Source organism: Bactrocera tryoni, chromosome 3 (genome assembly GCF_016617805.1).
Source record: "Bactrocera tryoni isolate S06 chromosome 3, CSIRO_BtryS06_freeze2, whole genome shotgun sequence".
Lineage (NCBI taxonomy): Eukaryota > Metazoa > Arthropoda > Insecta > Diptera > Tephritidae > Bactrocera > Bactrocera tryoni.
In genome coordinates this window covers 15,561,217-15,579,504 of record NC_052501.1, presented here as the reverse complement: position 1 = coordinate 15,579,504, position 18,288 = coordinate 15,561,217, and the positions used below count along the sequence as shown (strand labels likewise).

The following is an 18,288-nucleotide window of genomic DNA, read 5'->3' as shown; positions in this document are numbered from 1 at the left end:
ACTATTAAAATGATGCTACTCTCTTCCTCTCTTGTATGCAGATGAGTTAGTGAAACACTCAAACTTTTCGCAAAAGCACTTTGTTTCATAAAAGTGAGACTCACATACACATGCATGCATATTTATATATGTGTATATATATTTATATACATACATGAATATACTTCGAAATATACATATATACCTTTATATATAAGCATAGCCTTGCAATTAGAACTTAATGGGACGTATAATTTAATACTTTCAATTTCAACGCTTTCAAGTCACGAACCACAAAATCTAATCACTTTACACATATTCCGACAGCAACAACAATAGCAACAACAAAAGCAAAAATACATCACAACCGTCTAATTTACATGCGAAAACACGCAAATTTACATATGTGTGAGTGAACTGGCGCACTAGTGTCCACAGCTCGACCCAAGCGCTTACACTTTGTTGCCACACTTTTGATCTACACTTGTCGCTATTTGTGTGTGTGTATGTATGCGTGTACGAGCGTATTATTAATACTACAATATATTAGAAAAGTTTTAACCGTTATTCACTTTGAGCGCCGAACACTCGTCAACCGCCATTAACATTTTAATTAGTTAACAGCTTTAAAGGTATTACGAGCGGGGGGCTGGGGCTGGGACTGGCGCGAGGACGGATTCTGCCCAATTTGTGGCCGAGGCGGAACCCCATAATCCGCCAGCAACCCCATGCTGCTCTAGCATCCAGCTGGTTGAATGGCGCCCGTGCAGCTGCGATGTGGCGCGGCTATCATTGGCAGGATAAAGCTTTGCTTAAAATATGTACTCGCATACTCAAGCAAATGTCTTTCACTAATTTCGCTCAAAGTGAACAGACACACACACACGCGTATATAAGTACATTTTTTGCTAAGGCAAGCGCAGAGCTGACGCAAGCTGGTTAGCTGGCGAGCGGCGCAGCTGTGGAGCTGTGAATGTCGTGCCGGTTATAATCCGCTTAGCAGGGATTTCATGAACCTTAGGATCCCGTTGCTTACCGGTGATGAGGCGGCTGGCGAGGTTGATGAGGTTGACGTGTCCGCAGCAGCATGTCAGGACACATGCCACATGCTGCAGAGACTAAATACATTCTACATGTACTTGTGCTTGCAACACGGTCGACGTGGCATGATAAAATGTAAAATTTGACGAGTGGCGTGCTGTTAAGCTCTCAGTTCCGAGTTGAGAGTGTGATTGCGTGCGAGTGTAATAATAAGGCAGGCGCAAGACTAAAGTGGAAGCCTGAGTAGCTGCGCTTTTGCGTGTTTGTGTGTGTGTTCGGGAGGAAGCAGCGCGCGCCACTTACAAATCCAATTAGAGTCGCAGAACATGTTGTAAGTAGAACAATGCTTAAGAGTCAGCCAGTCTAATCCTGTGTAGCAAAAATAAAAGTAGTGCCAAGTAACCATGGGATGGGAAGGAAGAGCGAATGTTGATAGAAAGGTGCTTTGTATATACCGAGCACAAAGAAAGGCAGTTAGGAGGGCAAAGAACGGTGCGCGTGATAATTATGTAGAAAGAAATACAGGGTTTTTCAATGAGAGCGCTACCAAATTTTTTTTTTTTTTAAATACAACAAAAACGGTATTTCTGTGAAAGTACATTCGATGCCATTATATATGGAACTCGATTTCTTTTGCATGGCCACCACAAGTCCAGACCCTGAACCCAATTTCAGACGCTTTTCAAGCATAAATCGGCCGATACACTGCAGCATTTTCAGTTTGATATTCGTACGAAGTTCAACAACCGTCGCTGGCTTGTTGGCATAGACCATAGACTTGACGTAGTCCCACAGGAAACAGGCGGCCAATTGACTGGGCCATTTCGTGGGATAAAACGTTCAACGTTTTTCAATCAATCGAATTTGACTGTGTGGTTAATGGTGCCGTCCTGTTGAAACCACATATTGTCCAAGTCCATATCATCCAATTCGGGCCAAAACTATTCGGTTATCATTGAGCAGTAGAGATTCCAATTGAAAGTAAAGTGCCGGTCTTTATCATCACAGAAGAAGTAAGGCCCATTGACGCCACCGGCCCATAAACCGCACCAAACCCTAATTTTTTTATGCAATGGTGACTCATAGAGTACGTGTGGATCTTCAATTCACGAACATACGACGATTCTGGTGGTTAAGCGGCCTCAGTTCTTGCAACAATTTGATCTTGTAAGGATGTAGCCCAAGATCTTTTCGCAAAATTCACCACAACGACGTCGCAGAGATGCCCGACGATTGAGAACGACGTGTGAGAGACTGATTTGGGTCTTCCTAAATTGCTGGGCTTGCGTCAGCAATATTCTCGACAATGCGGGCAATTCTTTACCACACAGGCACGGGAACGTTTTGTACCGTGCCTGTGGATTTAAATTTTTCCATTAGACGCTCAATTGGAGATCTGAGCGGACGATTATGACGACCATAAATTGGACGTAACGCTCTTAAGGTTGAGGCCACTGACGCCGAATTTCGGTAGTAAATTTTAATAATTTCGACTCGTTGTTGGATCGTTTATCTTTCCATGATGAAATGGCTTAAGAAAAATGTTAAAGAAGCGGGGAAAATATGGCGTTGTTTGCTGTCCTTACAGGTATACTTTTGTAGCGTCTCTATTGAAAAACCCGTTATACGGTCAAGGAAAAGAGATCACATATTTTGACAATTAATTGACTAATTCTTAAAAATCTCCAGAGTAGGTGTGGTTACGCCCAACTTACGAGAGAAACAAAAAGTATCATCACTTATTTGCTTTATATGTCGGACTTAAGCCGTGGTTGTTGCAGTACAAGTGTTAGGTCTTTCCTTTCCAGGAGAGTGAATTCGATGTAACCAGATTTCTAATTGGCAAAAGGCCTTAGCAAGAGTTTTGAAATGGGTTGAATGGCTACAAAAATACCAAAAACAAATAGATGAAGTCTGTGTGCTCCCGATCCCAAGATATGCAACGGATATAATGAAAGCAACAACATTCTAAGCTTTAGTGGCAAAAAAGAATCCTAAAATAGTTTTGAGAAATGGTGCTGAGTTGAAATTTTTGGTCGGCTCCTCTCCAGAATCGTAGATCGAACTGTCTAAGGGTTTGGAAGACCTCCAGTGTTCATTCACATGATAATTCGTCTGAAAGCGCCACTACTGTTTTCATTGTAAACTGTGTCTTCGTAAATTTATTTGTTGCTGTTCTTCAGTAACTGAAATTTTTCGCATAAATCAAGTTTAGGAGTGTTATAGTAATAAGGTTTCATAGAGAAATATGCATCCAATTCAATAGAAGAGCTGCTATACAGGTCTTTGGCTCAAAGATGGTCAAGGAAAGCATAACCTCACCTCAGTTGTCATACTTTCTACAAACCTGGCGAAGATATTAGGCGCCTTGTAGATTTACGACGGACTTTGTAAGCCGTACTTAAAAGTTCTGGGCATTATAAGGGACAAGTGTCTCTAACAGTCCAGGTGGGATTTTTCGGAATTTTGGCAGGCCAGAAACAATCAAGCTTGGGTAGAATTCAACTTAAAGAAAGAAACGCCGCCATTTGGTCAATCTTTGAATTTTGCGGTTGTGGTTCAATGTGCGGAATATATTTTCCAGCAGGTCAGAATCACTTGCAGCAGTGGAGACCCTCCTTTTAGTGCCTTTGTAGCTCGGAAGCAAGTCGAAAAATATTTAAATTTTTTCTTCCGAAATTGTATGGCATATTCTCGATATTATCATTTATATGTGTATTAAAAATAAATCTTAAAAAAATTCTGAAAGTTTTAAAGTTCGTTTTTAGTACTCAAAAACATTCTTCTTTAGGCTGTCACACTAGGTTCGTCTCTTAAAGAGTTACAGTAAAATTTAGTTTAATAAAATTTCTGTTCAAGATATTAACCCTTGTTATATCAATGGGATGGAACACTTTAAACCTTGTTTGAGAGAATCTACAAAATTTAAAAGTTTTCGGTCTATTGAAGGTTCAGATGCTCTACAAAAATACACCTTCGAAAATATTAAAGAGTGTCGTCTGAAAGGCAAATTATTGCTCACTCACACAAAAATTCTGTCATAAATATGTTTTTCCTTTCGTAAAGCCATCCGTGGGTACAAAAGTAATCAAATTCAAAAGAATGAAATGGCCGGGTATAAAATTTTCATAACTTTGCAACATGCAAATTACGAAAATCTCACATTCCTTAGTATTTATATGAGCGCTCCATTTCACCAAAGCACTGCCAGGCAACAACTGACCAAAGCACTTTTGCGCGTCCAAATTGCCGAAAGCGCTTACACGGAGATTTTCGTGACGCTGCGACTGACATGACGACTCGTTGACGCTTTTAGCCGCTGGTGTTCACCGAAAATGGCTGACTGCTCGCGGCATATGGTTGCATGCCACACACAAGCACACAGTGCTTGTTGTTTGTTGTTGTTGTCGCACTCAACACATAAATGCCAGCCAAAGAGGCAGCGTAAAACAAAACAAGGCTACTTACAGCATGTAAATATGTTTATGACAGCGCAAAATAGCTGCCATTACACACACACGCGCGCACACACTGGCGTGCACTTACAACTGTAAATTCATATTTCATACACATAACATATTACACACACACACTACTATATAATGGCTGGCTCGACTTTTTCTTGCCTGCTTTAGTACTTACTCAGCGTAACATTGTAAGTCTTCTGTAAGTCCACTTGACCTCGCAGCGCTCTCAGTCGCCGCAATTTGGATTCCTGCGCCTCGACGCGCTCCCGCAAACGTCGCAGGCGCTCACCTTCGGCGCTGGCGACCGCATTCCGCACCTCCTGCGATTTGAGGAAACGCAAGCGCTGCTCCTTGGTGGCCAACAGCTGGTGTTGCGAGTCGATTTGCTGTTGTTGTCGCAATGCCATCGCCCGTAATTCGGCTGATGTCAGCCTGCCAGGCACCTACAACACCAAACCAACATACGCGCACAGGTGGTGTGTGTGAGTTTGTTAATTTCATCAGCAGCGTCGTTGGCGCGGCGGGTGGGGGCCGGTGGCGTTGACGAAGCGCGAATGCGTGAATTCAATTTGAATTTTATTGATGTTGATAGTGATAGTAATGGTGGTGTGGTCGGTGGTAAAGTCGGTGTTGCCGTTGACGTTGTTGTTGTTGACGTTGTTAAGCCCAGATTGGTGCATACACATACAAGTATATGAGAGTGTGTATGTGGAATGCCGAGATAGAGCCATCCATAAAGGCAGCGTTGATGCGTTTCAGGTGAAATGAAAAGAGAGAAGAGCAGAAAATAAATTTGATGAGTTTGCTGTGTGGTAAAATCAAGCACGGCTGGTCGTCTGCCATACAATAAGCTGAGCTGTAATAATAAGCATAAACAGTACGTTTGCTCGCAAGACTCGTAAGCTGCGAGTTAATCAATCACAAGCAATAAATCATAAAAGTAATAAACAGCGGCGTTGAAATTAAGGAAAGAGGCGCAATAAAAGCTTTCGGTGCGCACAAAATGCTGACATCTGGGACAGGTTAACTTAAGTGCAACTAAAATTATGCTTAATGTGACAATGGTACAGCGTGTGGACATAATAATGGAAACGTTAATCAAAATTTAAAAAAAAAATGTGTTTTTTTTTAAATCATAGCTCTGTAAAATAATATTAAAAATATACATTTAGTAATGTATGGTAGTGTCAACATGACAGGTTACGGGCAAAATATTGGAAACGTTAAAGGACTTAAATATGACAAATTTTTTGTTATGATGAAGAAAATATTTGGTTTCTTTATTATAATATAAAATTAAAACGATTTTAAAAATTTCCAAAATACAGGGTGCCGACAAAATACTAAAATCACTGAAAATATTTTTATAATATAAAAATTATGTTTTTTCGCATATTGGAATTAAATTTTTTTTTAACAAAAACAAAAACAAAAAAAAAACAACGAAATTTTAACTTCGGTTCGGTGGCACGGTTACATAAGATTGTATAGAAGAATTTGAATGTGATCAGTCAGTTTGTATGGCTTATATATGCTATAGACATCCTATCCTAAAAGTTTCCGATATGAAAAATTCCTTCAAAAATTGTAGCGATACCTCTGGCAAAAATCGATATAGATTTTTAAAGATATTTCGTCAAATAAAAAGTGGAATTTGAAAATTTCGAAAATACAGGGTGCCGACAAAATATTAAAAGCACTGAAAATATGTTAATATGAAAATTATGTTTTCTCGCATATTAGAGTTATATATTTTACATTATATATATCAACTCAGTTCGTCGTATATATATTTTATAAGGTGCCCGGCAAACTTAATATCCTTGCAAATTAATATGAATAAATTTTTTTCTATTCTGATTTGAAAAGATACTTAAAGAAAGAGGTTATATTTTTTTGACATTTTCTCTTACATATGAATAAGTAGTGCGAAATTCTGAAATACTCAAAGTATTGAAAAAATATGAAAAGTGAAAACACAACCACTCAAACCAATAATAAGAGTTCAATAACAATAATATTGGCCACTCATTACTGCCGTTGTTGTTATGGTTTGAAGTGCAGTTTGCAGTGAAATATTTACGTTTGCAGCACTTTTAAGTGCTTAAGTGGAGTTGCACAGAAATATTGCGCTCATACAGATACGAAATTTTAAGCTATTCGCTGAGGAGCTTATGAAGTGGCACTCCCACCTTAAATGAGAAATCCTGCTCAATTAAGTAATGAAAGGTGTTAGCCAAATGATAAATTAATTTTTCGGTTGAATGGAATGAGAGATTTATGAATGATCTTCCATTAACTTAAATCAATGAAATTACTCTGAAAGCATTTTTTCTCAAATATTGACTCTAAAGCGGAGAATAAAGATGCCTTTCAAACATTCTCTGATTTAAAATGGCTTATATGAAGTTTGGAAAATGTAGATACTTTCGGATTTTGATTACATATAATTGAAAAAATAAACAAAGCAAAAATATTTTGATTTAAACATTCTAACTTATGATGCTGAACTAATTATAACAAGAAACACAACTATGTAATAGATTTTATTAAAAAAAGTGCTTCAAGATAAATGTCAAGAAAATTTAATCAGCTGAAATACTTTAAAATAATAACTATTTGCATTAATTATAGATGAAAGCATTAAAATTTTCCTAGTTAATTAATTAATTTATTTTAAGAATTGCTATATTTTCATTGCTTTATGTCTATTTATCATTATAATATTCCAGAATTCCGTTGCGCGACTCAAACAGGAAAAAATAACCGACGTAAAGTCCTACAAAAAGTGTATCGCACTCACTATTCGGAAGTCCAACAGGAAACATTATGAATTAGATTACGTATATTATACGACGCAGATGTTATCCGACGAAAAAAGGAACGCCGAAGAAATGCGAAAGTGATCTCAAAGTGAGCGAAGATTTTCTAGAGGAGAGTGTTGTAGTGCATTGCAAAACACCCATACCATTGATGATGCGGAAAGCATTTTTTTCAACCTCCGCCGAAAATAAAAATATACCAGATTTTTTGTTTTGAAAAATTTAATTCTTTTAAAGATTAGTACATAGTTAAAAAATTGAAGAACTTAAAGCTTTCGATTTATTTTTGAGCTGATTAAATTAAAATCTTTGCTTACATATAATGTGGGCTTCATAAACTATCCCCTTATAACAACACATGTATTGTACACCGTGACGTATGAGTAATTTCATTTAATGCAAACAGAAATTCACGAACGAATATTAAAAGTGTATAATGATTGTTCACCTGCAATTAGGACAGTAGAAAGATGGGTTGCTGAATTTAAACGTGGTTGTACAAGCCTTGAAGACGATCCACGTGAAGAACGTCTAAAAAGCACATCAACACCAGAAATCATAGCCAAAATACATGATATGGTTTTGGAAGGTCGTTGATTGACTGAGAGAGATTTAGTAGAGGCTCTATATATCTCATTAGGCAGTGTGAGTCATATTTGAAGTGAAATTTTGGGTTTTAGAAAGCTGTGTGCACAATGGGTGCCGCAACAATGGAACAAAAACACATTCGAATGCGACTTTCTTTGCAACATTTGGAGCGTTTTAAGAAGAATAAAGTGGATTTTGTGCGTCGATTCAACGCTTTGGATGAGATTTGCGTCTATCACCATGATTCCGAATCAAAACAAGAGGCAAACAAGTGGTGTGAACCTGGTTGTTAGGCTTCGAAACGAGCTCGTGTCCGGAAATCGGCCAAGAAGGTTATGGCATCAGTTTTTTGGGATGCGAGAGGAATTATGTTTTTGGATTACTTGCAAACTGGTCAAACAATTAATTCTGAACATTATTGCAACCTTTTGGACTAGTTGAAGGAAAAAATTCGTTGAAAAAGACACGGTTTGAAGAAGAAAAAAATCCCTTTTCATCAGGACAATGCACCATGTCACAAGAGCACTCTGACAATGGCTAAAATCCATGAATTAAAGTTCGAATTGTTGGACCATCCACTGTATTCTCAAGATTTGGGCCCCAGCAACTTCTATTTGTTTCCAGAACTCAGAATATTTATGCGTGGCAAGCGTTTTTCATCAAATGAAGAGGTCATAACGGCTGTTAAAGCATATTTTGCAGACCTTCTGGATTCGACTTCAGGGATGGGATCCACAGATTGGAGGATCGTTGGCGCAAGTGTACTAATGTTCAGGGAGATTATACTGAATAATAAAGTGTATTTTGAATCATAAAATTGTGTCTTTCTTATCAAACGTCTAAACTTATTGAACAACCTGGTATTCTAAATAAATGCCTATCGATTTATAGGCAGGCATGGCTCAAATCTGATTTCTAATTATTCAAATAATTGTTGGGATATATAACTACGATTTGCTAATCATAGAATACGAAATTTAATATTTTTTAACAATAGATAGACAACAAATTTTTTAACAAATGACAGTCGAAATTTTAAAGAATCAAGAAACATATCAATAACTCAAATCTGAATCCGAAAAGTTAGAAGTTCTTATTCTTTCTAAGTATTATACATACACAAAAACCAATTATTAAACAACAAAAAATTTTAATTAATCTTTTCATATTAGGGAAAATATACCACAAAATAATTTTTTTTTGATTTTTATTTATATTCGTTCACAAATTTTATTCTCACTGAACATTGTAGAGCCGCATCTTTATAATTATTGGAAGCAATAATCCTGTTCAGTACAATTTATTATATATTTATTTATTTTTTCTTCTATTTAATGATTATTTTCAGTTTTAATGCCATCAGCCATATTCATAAATATTTCGCGTGACAACGGTACATTAATACAACACCGTTAAACTAATGCTGCCATTTATAAGTAATGATTACAGTTGATTTGCTTTTAACATACGAAGCGGCATTACGCCGATTCCGGCCATCAAATAAACTACAACAATAAAGTAGAATAAGGCGAGGGGATAAACGAAAGTGAATGCTAAAAAATCACTTGCACATGCATAATAAATAAGGATCAACCGAAGAATTGTGGCGAAGCAAAGCGAAAGCTTACAAACTACTTATGACTATTATCACTTTTCATTTGAGCCAAGCGACTGGCGGCGACAGCGCCGCAGACGGAAGTTGAGTGCGCGCAAAAGAAAAAAGGAAAAACACTTCACACACACATACATTTGTATGTATGAGTTACAACATTCACTTAATGGATACTTTTGTAGGAACTGAAACTTCAGCGCGGTTGCACTGCAAATTAGCTACGCGGTCAATGCTGACGCGCCCCGCGGAGTGACAAGGCCAACCACGCGCACTGACAGGGGCGCCAAGTCACGTTTCGCAGCTTGGAAGAGATATACATATATATAAATGTGTGCATGTATTTGCATGCACAACTTAGAGACTTACGTTCATTTTGGGTTCCGCTGTCACCACCACAGTGGGCGTCACACCCAGGCCGGTAATGGCGATGGCGTTGCGTGGCGGCTTCGGTGCGGGCATCATTGTCGGTGGCATTTTCGGCAAATTACCGGAGACGGGACGACACACGCAGGTTAGCATTGTTTTGAGCACTTGATGAGCGCTGCCACACCTACTTTGGATTGTGAATGTGCGTGTGTGGGGTTGCGGTAATGCGTTGCGGTTGCCGTTGACGCACACGCGGTACTCTAATGCCGGACGTTGCGGCTGCAAATGACTGACGCACGCATGCACGCGCTCACACACAGTCGTCGCACAGAGACACGGCGGACACGTTGCGGTCGTGGCGCGCACAGATATAACGTGAAATTATACGAAAGTGTTTTTGTTGTTAAAAGCACAACGGCGGTAGTGGTTACAGTGACGCGCACGCACCAGCGCGCATACGAAATCGAAAGCACAATACAAGCGCGCGTGATATTTTTGTAAACGTGTGTGTGTGTGAGTGTTTGAGCGAGCGTGCGCTTGTGTGTGTGCGCACACGTGCTGCTGATGTGCTTATAATGATGTGTCAGGCGCTGACCGCCACAAGCTGTGCGCCATTGCCTCCGCAGCAAGCTAGCTGCGCCGTGCTGTGCAATTTGTTACTGTTGTTGTTGTGCCGCTTAACAGTCACTTAACCAACTTGATGTACCCGCACTGCTTGAGATGTGGCAACACCTTTTTCACACCAACCGAATTTATTTTCGTTTTTTTTTATATTTTTTTATTCGACACTGCTGATTCTTCGTTTCGTTAGTTGTTATGCTTTTGCTGTTATTGTATTTTTTCTTGTATTTACGCTTTCGGCTAATGTTCTCGCACTCTGCACATGTACTATGTGCGCCTAATGGGCTTTTAGGCGCACACCTATTCACTTAATGCGCTGCTGCTGCCGCTGCTTGCCCTCTTCGCTTCGTTTCTCTAATAATTCTTATTTTTCTTGCGCACAATGAACACTTTTACAGTTAACTGCTGCCACTGCGCTTGACTTGCACTTCAATATAATTCACTCCGTTAACTGTTTTGTCGTCGCTCACTTGTCTGTCTGCTTTTGTCGCACTTGAAATTCCACTGAAGATATATGAAGCCATTTTCATGGTTATTTCTTTGACTATCAGTGTATGTGAGTGTTTGTAATTGTATTTAAGTGCACTTGTAGTTTTGTGTGTGTGCGTGTGTGTATGTTGTTTGCTGCTTTTTTGTAGGTAATTGTTTTGGTTACTTGCACTAGTCTATTGTTGCCTGTGGCAACTACCATGTATGCCCTGTGTACTTGTTGTGCCAGACACAACAGTTAAGCACAATGGCAGCCACAAAAACAACAACAACAACACTAGTAATAATCACTTTGATGTAAGAATTGAGTATGGCCGCCGAAACAACAATAATAGCAGCTCAGTATGGCAACAACAACAGTGCCAAACTATAATTGCAACAACAACAATAACCGAAAGTTATACCCAGTGAGCAAAATAAACTGCTTTTGAGGCAATATGAAAATTTTATAAAATTTATATTTAATTTTTTATTTTTATTTATCTTTATTTTTTTTTTTTTTTTATTTTTTTTTTTTTTTTTTTTTTTTTATTTTATTTTTTTTAATTTTTATTATTAATTTTTATTAATTTTTATTTTTTTATTTATTATTTGATTATACATACAAGTATTTTAGTGTTGATTAATACAATAACTATATTGAATTTTCTTTTCCATGTATAGTGTAAAGCATTTCAAACTTTATATATATATTCTATATAATTTTACAGAGAAATATAAAATATTTGTGCGAAAAAATCAACAATTTTGCTTGTTGGGTATACGAGCGGAAACGGTTATAAAAATACCAAACAAACTCACAAACCGACTTACACATATATTAGGGTGTACGTTATTATTGTATTGCTACCTTGAAGGAAACTTCGAAAACCCTGTAAAATATATATATCGTCACCTAAAATGCAAAGCCACGTATTATCAAAAGTCGGAATTGACCTTTTTATTGCTTACAATTCACTACATCATGTTACATTTATGTTAGATAAAGTTTTCAGCTTCCGCTGTCAGATATAACCAATATATAACCACTACATAACCATTATATAACCAATATATAACCATTACAGAACCATTATATAACCATTTTATAACCAAAACTAAAATTTTCTTTTGAGTGGTTTCTATTACAACGTTTTTTCTTTGCCTGTCAACTTATGAAAAATGATGTTAAGTTATGTTGCATTTTAGGTGACGATATGTATAAATGATCAGCATGACGAGCTGAGTCGATATAGACTGGACTCTCTGTGTATTAATCTTTTCGTCCGTCTGTATATATGCGAACTAGTCCTTTAGTTAAAGAGATATCGATCTGGAATTTAGTTTCCATTCTTTCCTCAACAAGTAGCTACTCTTTTGTCGCATGTCCGATATCGGGCATTTATTGCATATAGTTGCCATACAAACTGAACGATCGGAATCAAGTCTTTGTAAGGAAAACTTTTTTATTTTATGAGCTGTCTTTGCAAAATTCGGCATGAGTTATTGTCCAAGGCAATGGTACAATCTCGAGAGAAATTGTTCGGATCGAGTCACTTTAGGATATAGTTGCCATACAAACTGACCGACCAATGTAAGTTCTTTTGTATATGTGAGGGAATTTTAGCTTTTTTTGCAGACGTCTAGGAAAAATTTGGTCTAGAAATAGTAATGAATGGTAAATAAGATCTTTCCTTTCCACATTCTGCCTAGAATGTTTCTTTTCCCATCTATATCACATCAGGTTTCTTATATTTACGCTATATTTATTTAGCAAGTAAACTTGAAAAAGGCAATTCTAATAATAAATTTTTCATTCTAAAAAAATTTTGAGATAATTTTTTCTATAAAAACATTCCAGTAAAAGTTATAAGCAGTTAAAATTTAGCATTATATGCAGTACTGTACTCGTATTCATACAGTACACCATGTCGTATGAGCAACATATAATTTATAAGGCAGCTGTACGAATACTCACTACATTTGATGCATCATCCCTACTAACTCATTGAAATAGTATAATAATTTATTGAAAATAAAGAACATTTTTATGTTGGACCATTTTGTTTGGGACAAAAGCTGAAAGTTGATGAAGTATACCGGAAGAAAATAACTTGGTAAATTAACAAACACCCTCATACATAGGGTGTACATAGATATATACATATGTACGTTCATTTGCTCTCCCAGTAATTTAAGGACAAATTCTGCTAACAATGACTGCACAATTTTCGGCCCAATATATCCGCCCACTGTTCTGTTCTCACTCCACTATAAGTGAGGTTACCCCCAGCAGACGATACTAAGTGTCGAAGCAGCCGTCAAACATATGCTTGCGTGTAAGAGATTGCGAAAAATGTTTAGTAAATGTTGTTTTTTATATATATGCTGCTATATGTATCATGAACCATATAATCATATAAATGTATACGACCATTAAATAAAAAAAAACTAAATTTTATACACATATTTATGTATACGCCCTTAAATATTAAAGGTTTAAAAATTTTAAAAGCTTTTCGGCAAATATATGTATTCAAATGTTTGCAGAGAAGAAATACTTATTCAGGCATTGAGCTTACTTTAGTAAATGAACTCTAACTTAACTTCTAATAGCTCGTACATACAATTCCACTGAGTTAATACGATTAAACATCCATTCAGTTATGCCTTCTAATTGCGCTTATGAAAATTACATACTATACACATAAAATATATGAGTCGACCATTTTCATTAATATTCAAATACTAGGAATTACATTTTCTGAATTCAAATTGATTTTCCGCCTTAAGGCGATAATTATTGACTTAACTAATGAGAGTTTAATACTTTCACAGTAAACTTTGTGTTACATAATTATGGCAAATTGCAAATCAAATAAAATTATTTGTTTTGCTTGTTGTGGAGTATTGTAGTTATTTTCTTTTTGATATTGTGTACTCATAACACTTATTTTTAGTCTTAGAAATGAATGGTTTCTGTGTAATAAGTCATAGTTCTGCAGTAATCATTACTGGCCGAGAGGTTTAAAGTAAGCAATAACTATCCAAGTAAATGACAAGATAAATAGTTTTAGCACTATGTTACCGAAGTTTAAAGGGTGAGAGTAATTATATTCATTTACTCTCTATAAAATTATGAAAACATCCAACAATGTAATAAATGTATGCCGCCGAAAAAATATTACCTAAAAGCTTAGTCAATATGTTTATGATCTTACGGTAGATAAATCGTACGTGAACTATAATGTGCAGTCTTTTATGAAACCATAAAAATGGAACAACTGAATCCAATCTTGTAAGTTGATAAACCACCAGTGGCCTATCCATTTTTTCTCAAGCTGAAAGCATTTGCTCCCAAGTGTTTAAGTTTTGATTTCGCAAAGGCGGCGCAGATTTTTCCAACTCATCTTCTTTCATACAGTTTCTGCTATTTTTTAAAGTCACAACGTAGATGCCTATAGAGCAACGGCTTGTTAAAACCCCACGACTAGGGAGTGATTAACCTTATTGGGGATAAAGAGCTTACTGAATCTCTTACGATCGATCTTGGGCCACATCGAACTTGCGACAATGAACCAGCCTGGCATTGAGCGTCAGCTCTTGCAAAGCTCAACTATCCAGGTAGAATAAATGAAGAAAGTAGACCACCGACCCGTTCCTATTCTTGTGAGAGTTGGCTAAGTAGCCTTTCCTTTCCGTCCTGTCGTCAGCTTCACAGTTAATTGCGATTCCTCTGTGGCCTGGCACCCAAACTAGTCTTATCACAAGGAGACTAGATGTCATTGATGACGATGTTAGGCATTCTTTATCAAACCCTGAACGCAAGGTGACTGTGCTCAAGCCTATATCACCGTTCTGCTATAAGAGGGATTAGTCACTTTTCTGAAAGAGTCTGCAGTATGGCGCAGTAAATCTTCGGCTTAAAAAACACTACAAAAGTCAGTACATGGTGTTCCAATGACTTCCACGCATTTCCTTTAAAATAAGAAAATAAATATTTTATGAAAAGTACTGACACTGGCTTTACCTCTCACTTATGGCCATCGTGATTCTTACGACGCCCTAAATTTACTCTCGTCAATAGAAACCTAACTTTGTCGCCACTCACGTACTGTTATTTTCTGTTCATCTGCATAAGAAAGGTGAACTGAACCAAAATCTAACATTACTTTCTTTGAAGCTAGCATTTCACTTAGCTTAACACAAAACGGAAAAGCAAAGCAGAAATTATAAAGATTATGGAAAAATGTGAACTAGCCTTAATGGCTTTTACGTAGCCATCTTGAAGTTTTCCTTGCCATAACACAAATTACAAAGTTAGTTGGCATGAAATTGAATTAAAATTTTCTTTTATGATTAGCCCCATTACATTGTGCCAAATTATGCACATAAATTTTCTGCTGACTTGCATGCTTTAGAAGTCTGGAAAAAATCATATTTATGGTACCGTTATGTTTGTTATGCTTATAAGAAGCGAGTGCGCTGAAAGAATGCTGATGTTTGTGACCAACTTTACCTGCTGGCCAAAAGCCGACACACAGGCGCACGCTTTTAAGCTTGCAATCTATTTGTTAGTGGAAAACTGAGGGCGTTGCACACACACACGCTCATTGACGAAAGGCGAAAGGACACTTTGAGCGTCTAAATGGAAATCAAAAATGGCAGCAACTTCAGTTGGAAAAGCAAGACTTTGCGTGCAAATTGAAAGTCGGTAATGAACTATTGGAACACTAGCACAACAACACATACACACATATCTATGTATATACACATACGCATAGCCTCGACCAAATGTTGCTTGCCAAAGTGCCAACAAATGTCGGAAAAACCACACAACAATAGCAGCAATATAACAGTTGTTTACACGCATACACACATACACCCTTAAATACACACACATATACATACATCCATTCACACATACATTTATGTGAAGCCAGCGGCAATGACTTTAACATGCAGTCGACCGACACCACCAACACTTCCTGTCATTGATGTCAACCGGTGTTTTTACTTATTGTCCCTCAAACTGCTGCCAAGTAAGTAAATATGTGCGTGTGCGTGCGCTGTGTTGCGTGCATGCGGTTGCTCGGTTATTGTTCCGTTGTTGCTGCCTTCCTCCACCAGTTATTGTAGTGGAAAATGTGTTTTGTTGTTTTTACGATTATTATTATTATTATTGTCGACGTAGTGATTCATTATATTGCTTGTTGTTGTTGCTGGTGCCCTTTTTGTTGTTGTTGATTTTGTTATTGTTGCTGCTGCTGGTTTTTTTTGCTTCTCTCGTGCGGCGCAACAAGCTTTTTATTGATTTTACCCTTTAAATGTCGCTTGGGCCAAGTCCGTACTACCCACGCACGCCTAACAGCAACAACAACAACAATAATGACAAGAACAACAATGTAGTTAATATAGCAAAAAAGTGCTGTGTAAAATAAGCGAAACACGCAAAAAATTTTGGTATATGCCATGTCTATATACATATATTGACATACAACTATATGGAATATATATTTAGAGGCTTACAAATATCCTGTAGGACACCCAATGTAACATGTAAATAATTTCAACTCAAATTTAGTTCGATAAAAAAAAAATTTAGAAAATAATTTCAATTCAAATTTAGTTCGAAAAAATAAAAATTTTCGAAAATAATTTCAATACAAATTTATTTCGAAAAAATAAAGATTTTCGAAAATAATTTCAATTCAAATTTAGTTCGAAAAATAGAAATTTTCGAAAATTATTTTAATTCAAATTTAGTTCGCAAAATAAAAATTTTCGAAAATAGTTTCAAAAAATAAAAATTTTTGTGAATAATTTCAATTCTAGTTTAGTTCGAAAAAATAAAAATTTTCGAAAATAATTTCAATTAAAATTTAGTTCGAAAAAATAAAAATTTTCGAAAATAATTTCAATTTAAATTTAGTTCGAAAAAATAAAAATTTTCGAAAATAATTTCAATACAAATTTAGTTCGAAAAAATAAAGATTTTCGAAAATAATTTCAATTCAAATTTAGTTTGAAAAATTGAAATTTTCGAAAATTATTTTAATTCAAATTTAGTTCGCAAAATAAAAATTTTCGAAAATAGTTTCAAAAAATATAAATTTTCGTGAATAATTTCAATTCTAGTTTAGTTCGAAAAAACAAAAAATTTCGAAAATAATTTCAATTCAAATTAAGTTCGACAAAATAAAAAATTTCGTGAATCATTTCAATTCTAGTTCAGTTCGAAAAAATAAAAATTTTCGAAAATAATTTCAATTCAAATTTAGTTCGTTAAGCTCAGTGTATTTATTGGTCGGCAAGCTTGTCTTTAAAATATATACGCACACTGTCTACAGCATAATCTTAAGATATATTAGTGGGGAAAGCTATTTTACTCTCTCCAGGTTGGGTTTAGAAAATCATTTTTTTCTTTGAAAATGTTTAGCATAAAACACAAATCACCTTCGGAAGAAGTTTGAAAATTTGTACACAAAAACTGAGTGTTGCCGAAAAGGATAATTAATGATCACTGATAATCTCTACGTCAAGTAAGTAGTACGTTCCCACGACAGTGGGATCTACGTAACTGGAAAAGACTCGGATTTTTATTCGAGGAAAACTGGATAAAAGTGAAGAATTACATAGAAAACGTTTTACAGCAACAAAAATAGGACCTTCGTTCCGGCGTAATGATATGTAAGTCTCAAGACCAGAAATATGTAACAGCATCCATGTATTCGCATATACATACATACATATATTATATATGAGAATATTCTCCAAAAAGTTTAAGTTAACTCGACAGGTAGTTAGGAGATAAGAGTATGTTTGAAAAAAAATATTATCACGCCATTCTCGGATGTCTCTTTACTGAGTCAATGCTGCTAATGAACGAAAGAATGAGATTTTTGTAAAATTTTTCATTTTTTAAGCCATTCTGAAGTGGACATTTTTAAACAAAAACTATTTTTTGGGAAGACGCCATTTTGTCAGTACTCAAAATTTTAACTATCATTACCTGTAATAATAAACCTTTTTTGCTTTGTGGATTCAAGATAAATTTAATCAGAAAATTTTTCTTCATGGTCATATACTCTTTTTCGCAAGTGGAAGTCATATACTAAATCAAGAGATTGCCACATTTTTAAAATCAATAGCCGATTATTAAATTACAATTGAAATCTCTAAGTGAACATTATTTTTACTTTTTGATTACAGAAAATCACAGAAAACGTGATTTTTCTGACTTGCGAGTGGACATAAGCCCTTAGAACCATATAATTATCCCGATTATACCTTCAAACTTTACTCTTTCGACTTCATAAAAGAG

General features: G+C 36.1%; 1 protein-coding gene across 2 annotated transcripts in view; it reads right to left on the bottom strand.

Moving 5' to 3' along the window:
* LOC120771034 (apoptosis-stimulating of p53 protein 1) overlaps positions 1–18,288 on the bottom strand; it is a 123,950-nt gene that overhangs the window by 8,229 nt on the left and 97,433 nt on the right. The window contains exons 2-3 of one of the 2 annotated variants that reach the window (XM_040098822.1): positions 9,876–11,000; positions 4,663–4,930 (exon numbers count right to left, since the gene is read on the bottom strand). In XM_040098822.1, the coding sequence (XP_039954756.1) occupies positions 4,663–4,930; positions 9,876–10,028 (421 nt within the window). In that variant the 5' untranslated portion in view covers positions 10,029–11,000. The remainder of the gene's footprint in view (positions 1–4,662; positions 4,931–9,875; positions 11,001–18,288) is intronic. The other variant, XM_040098823.1, reaches the window with a different exon arrangement.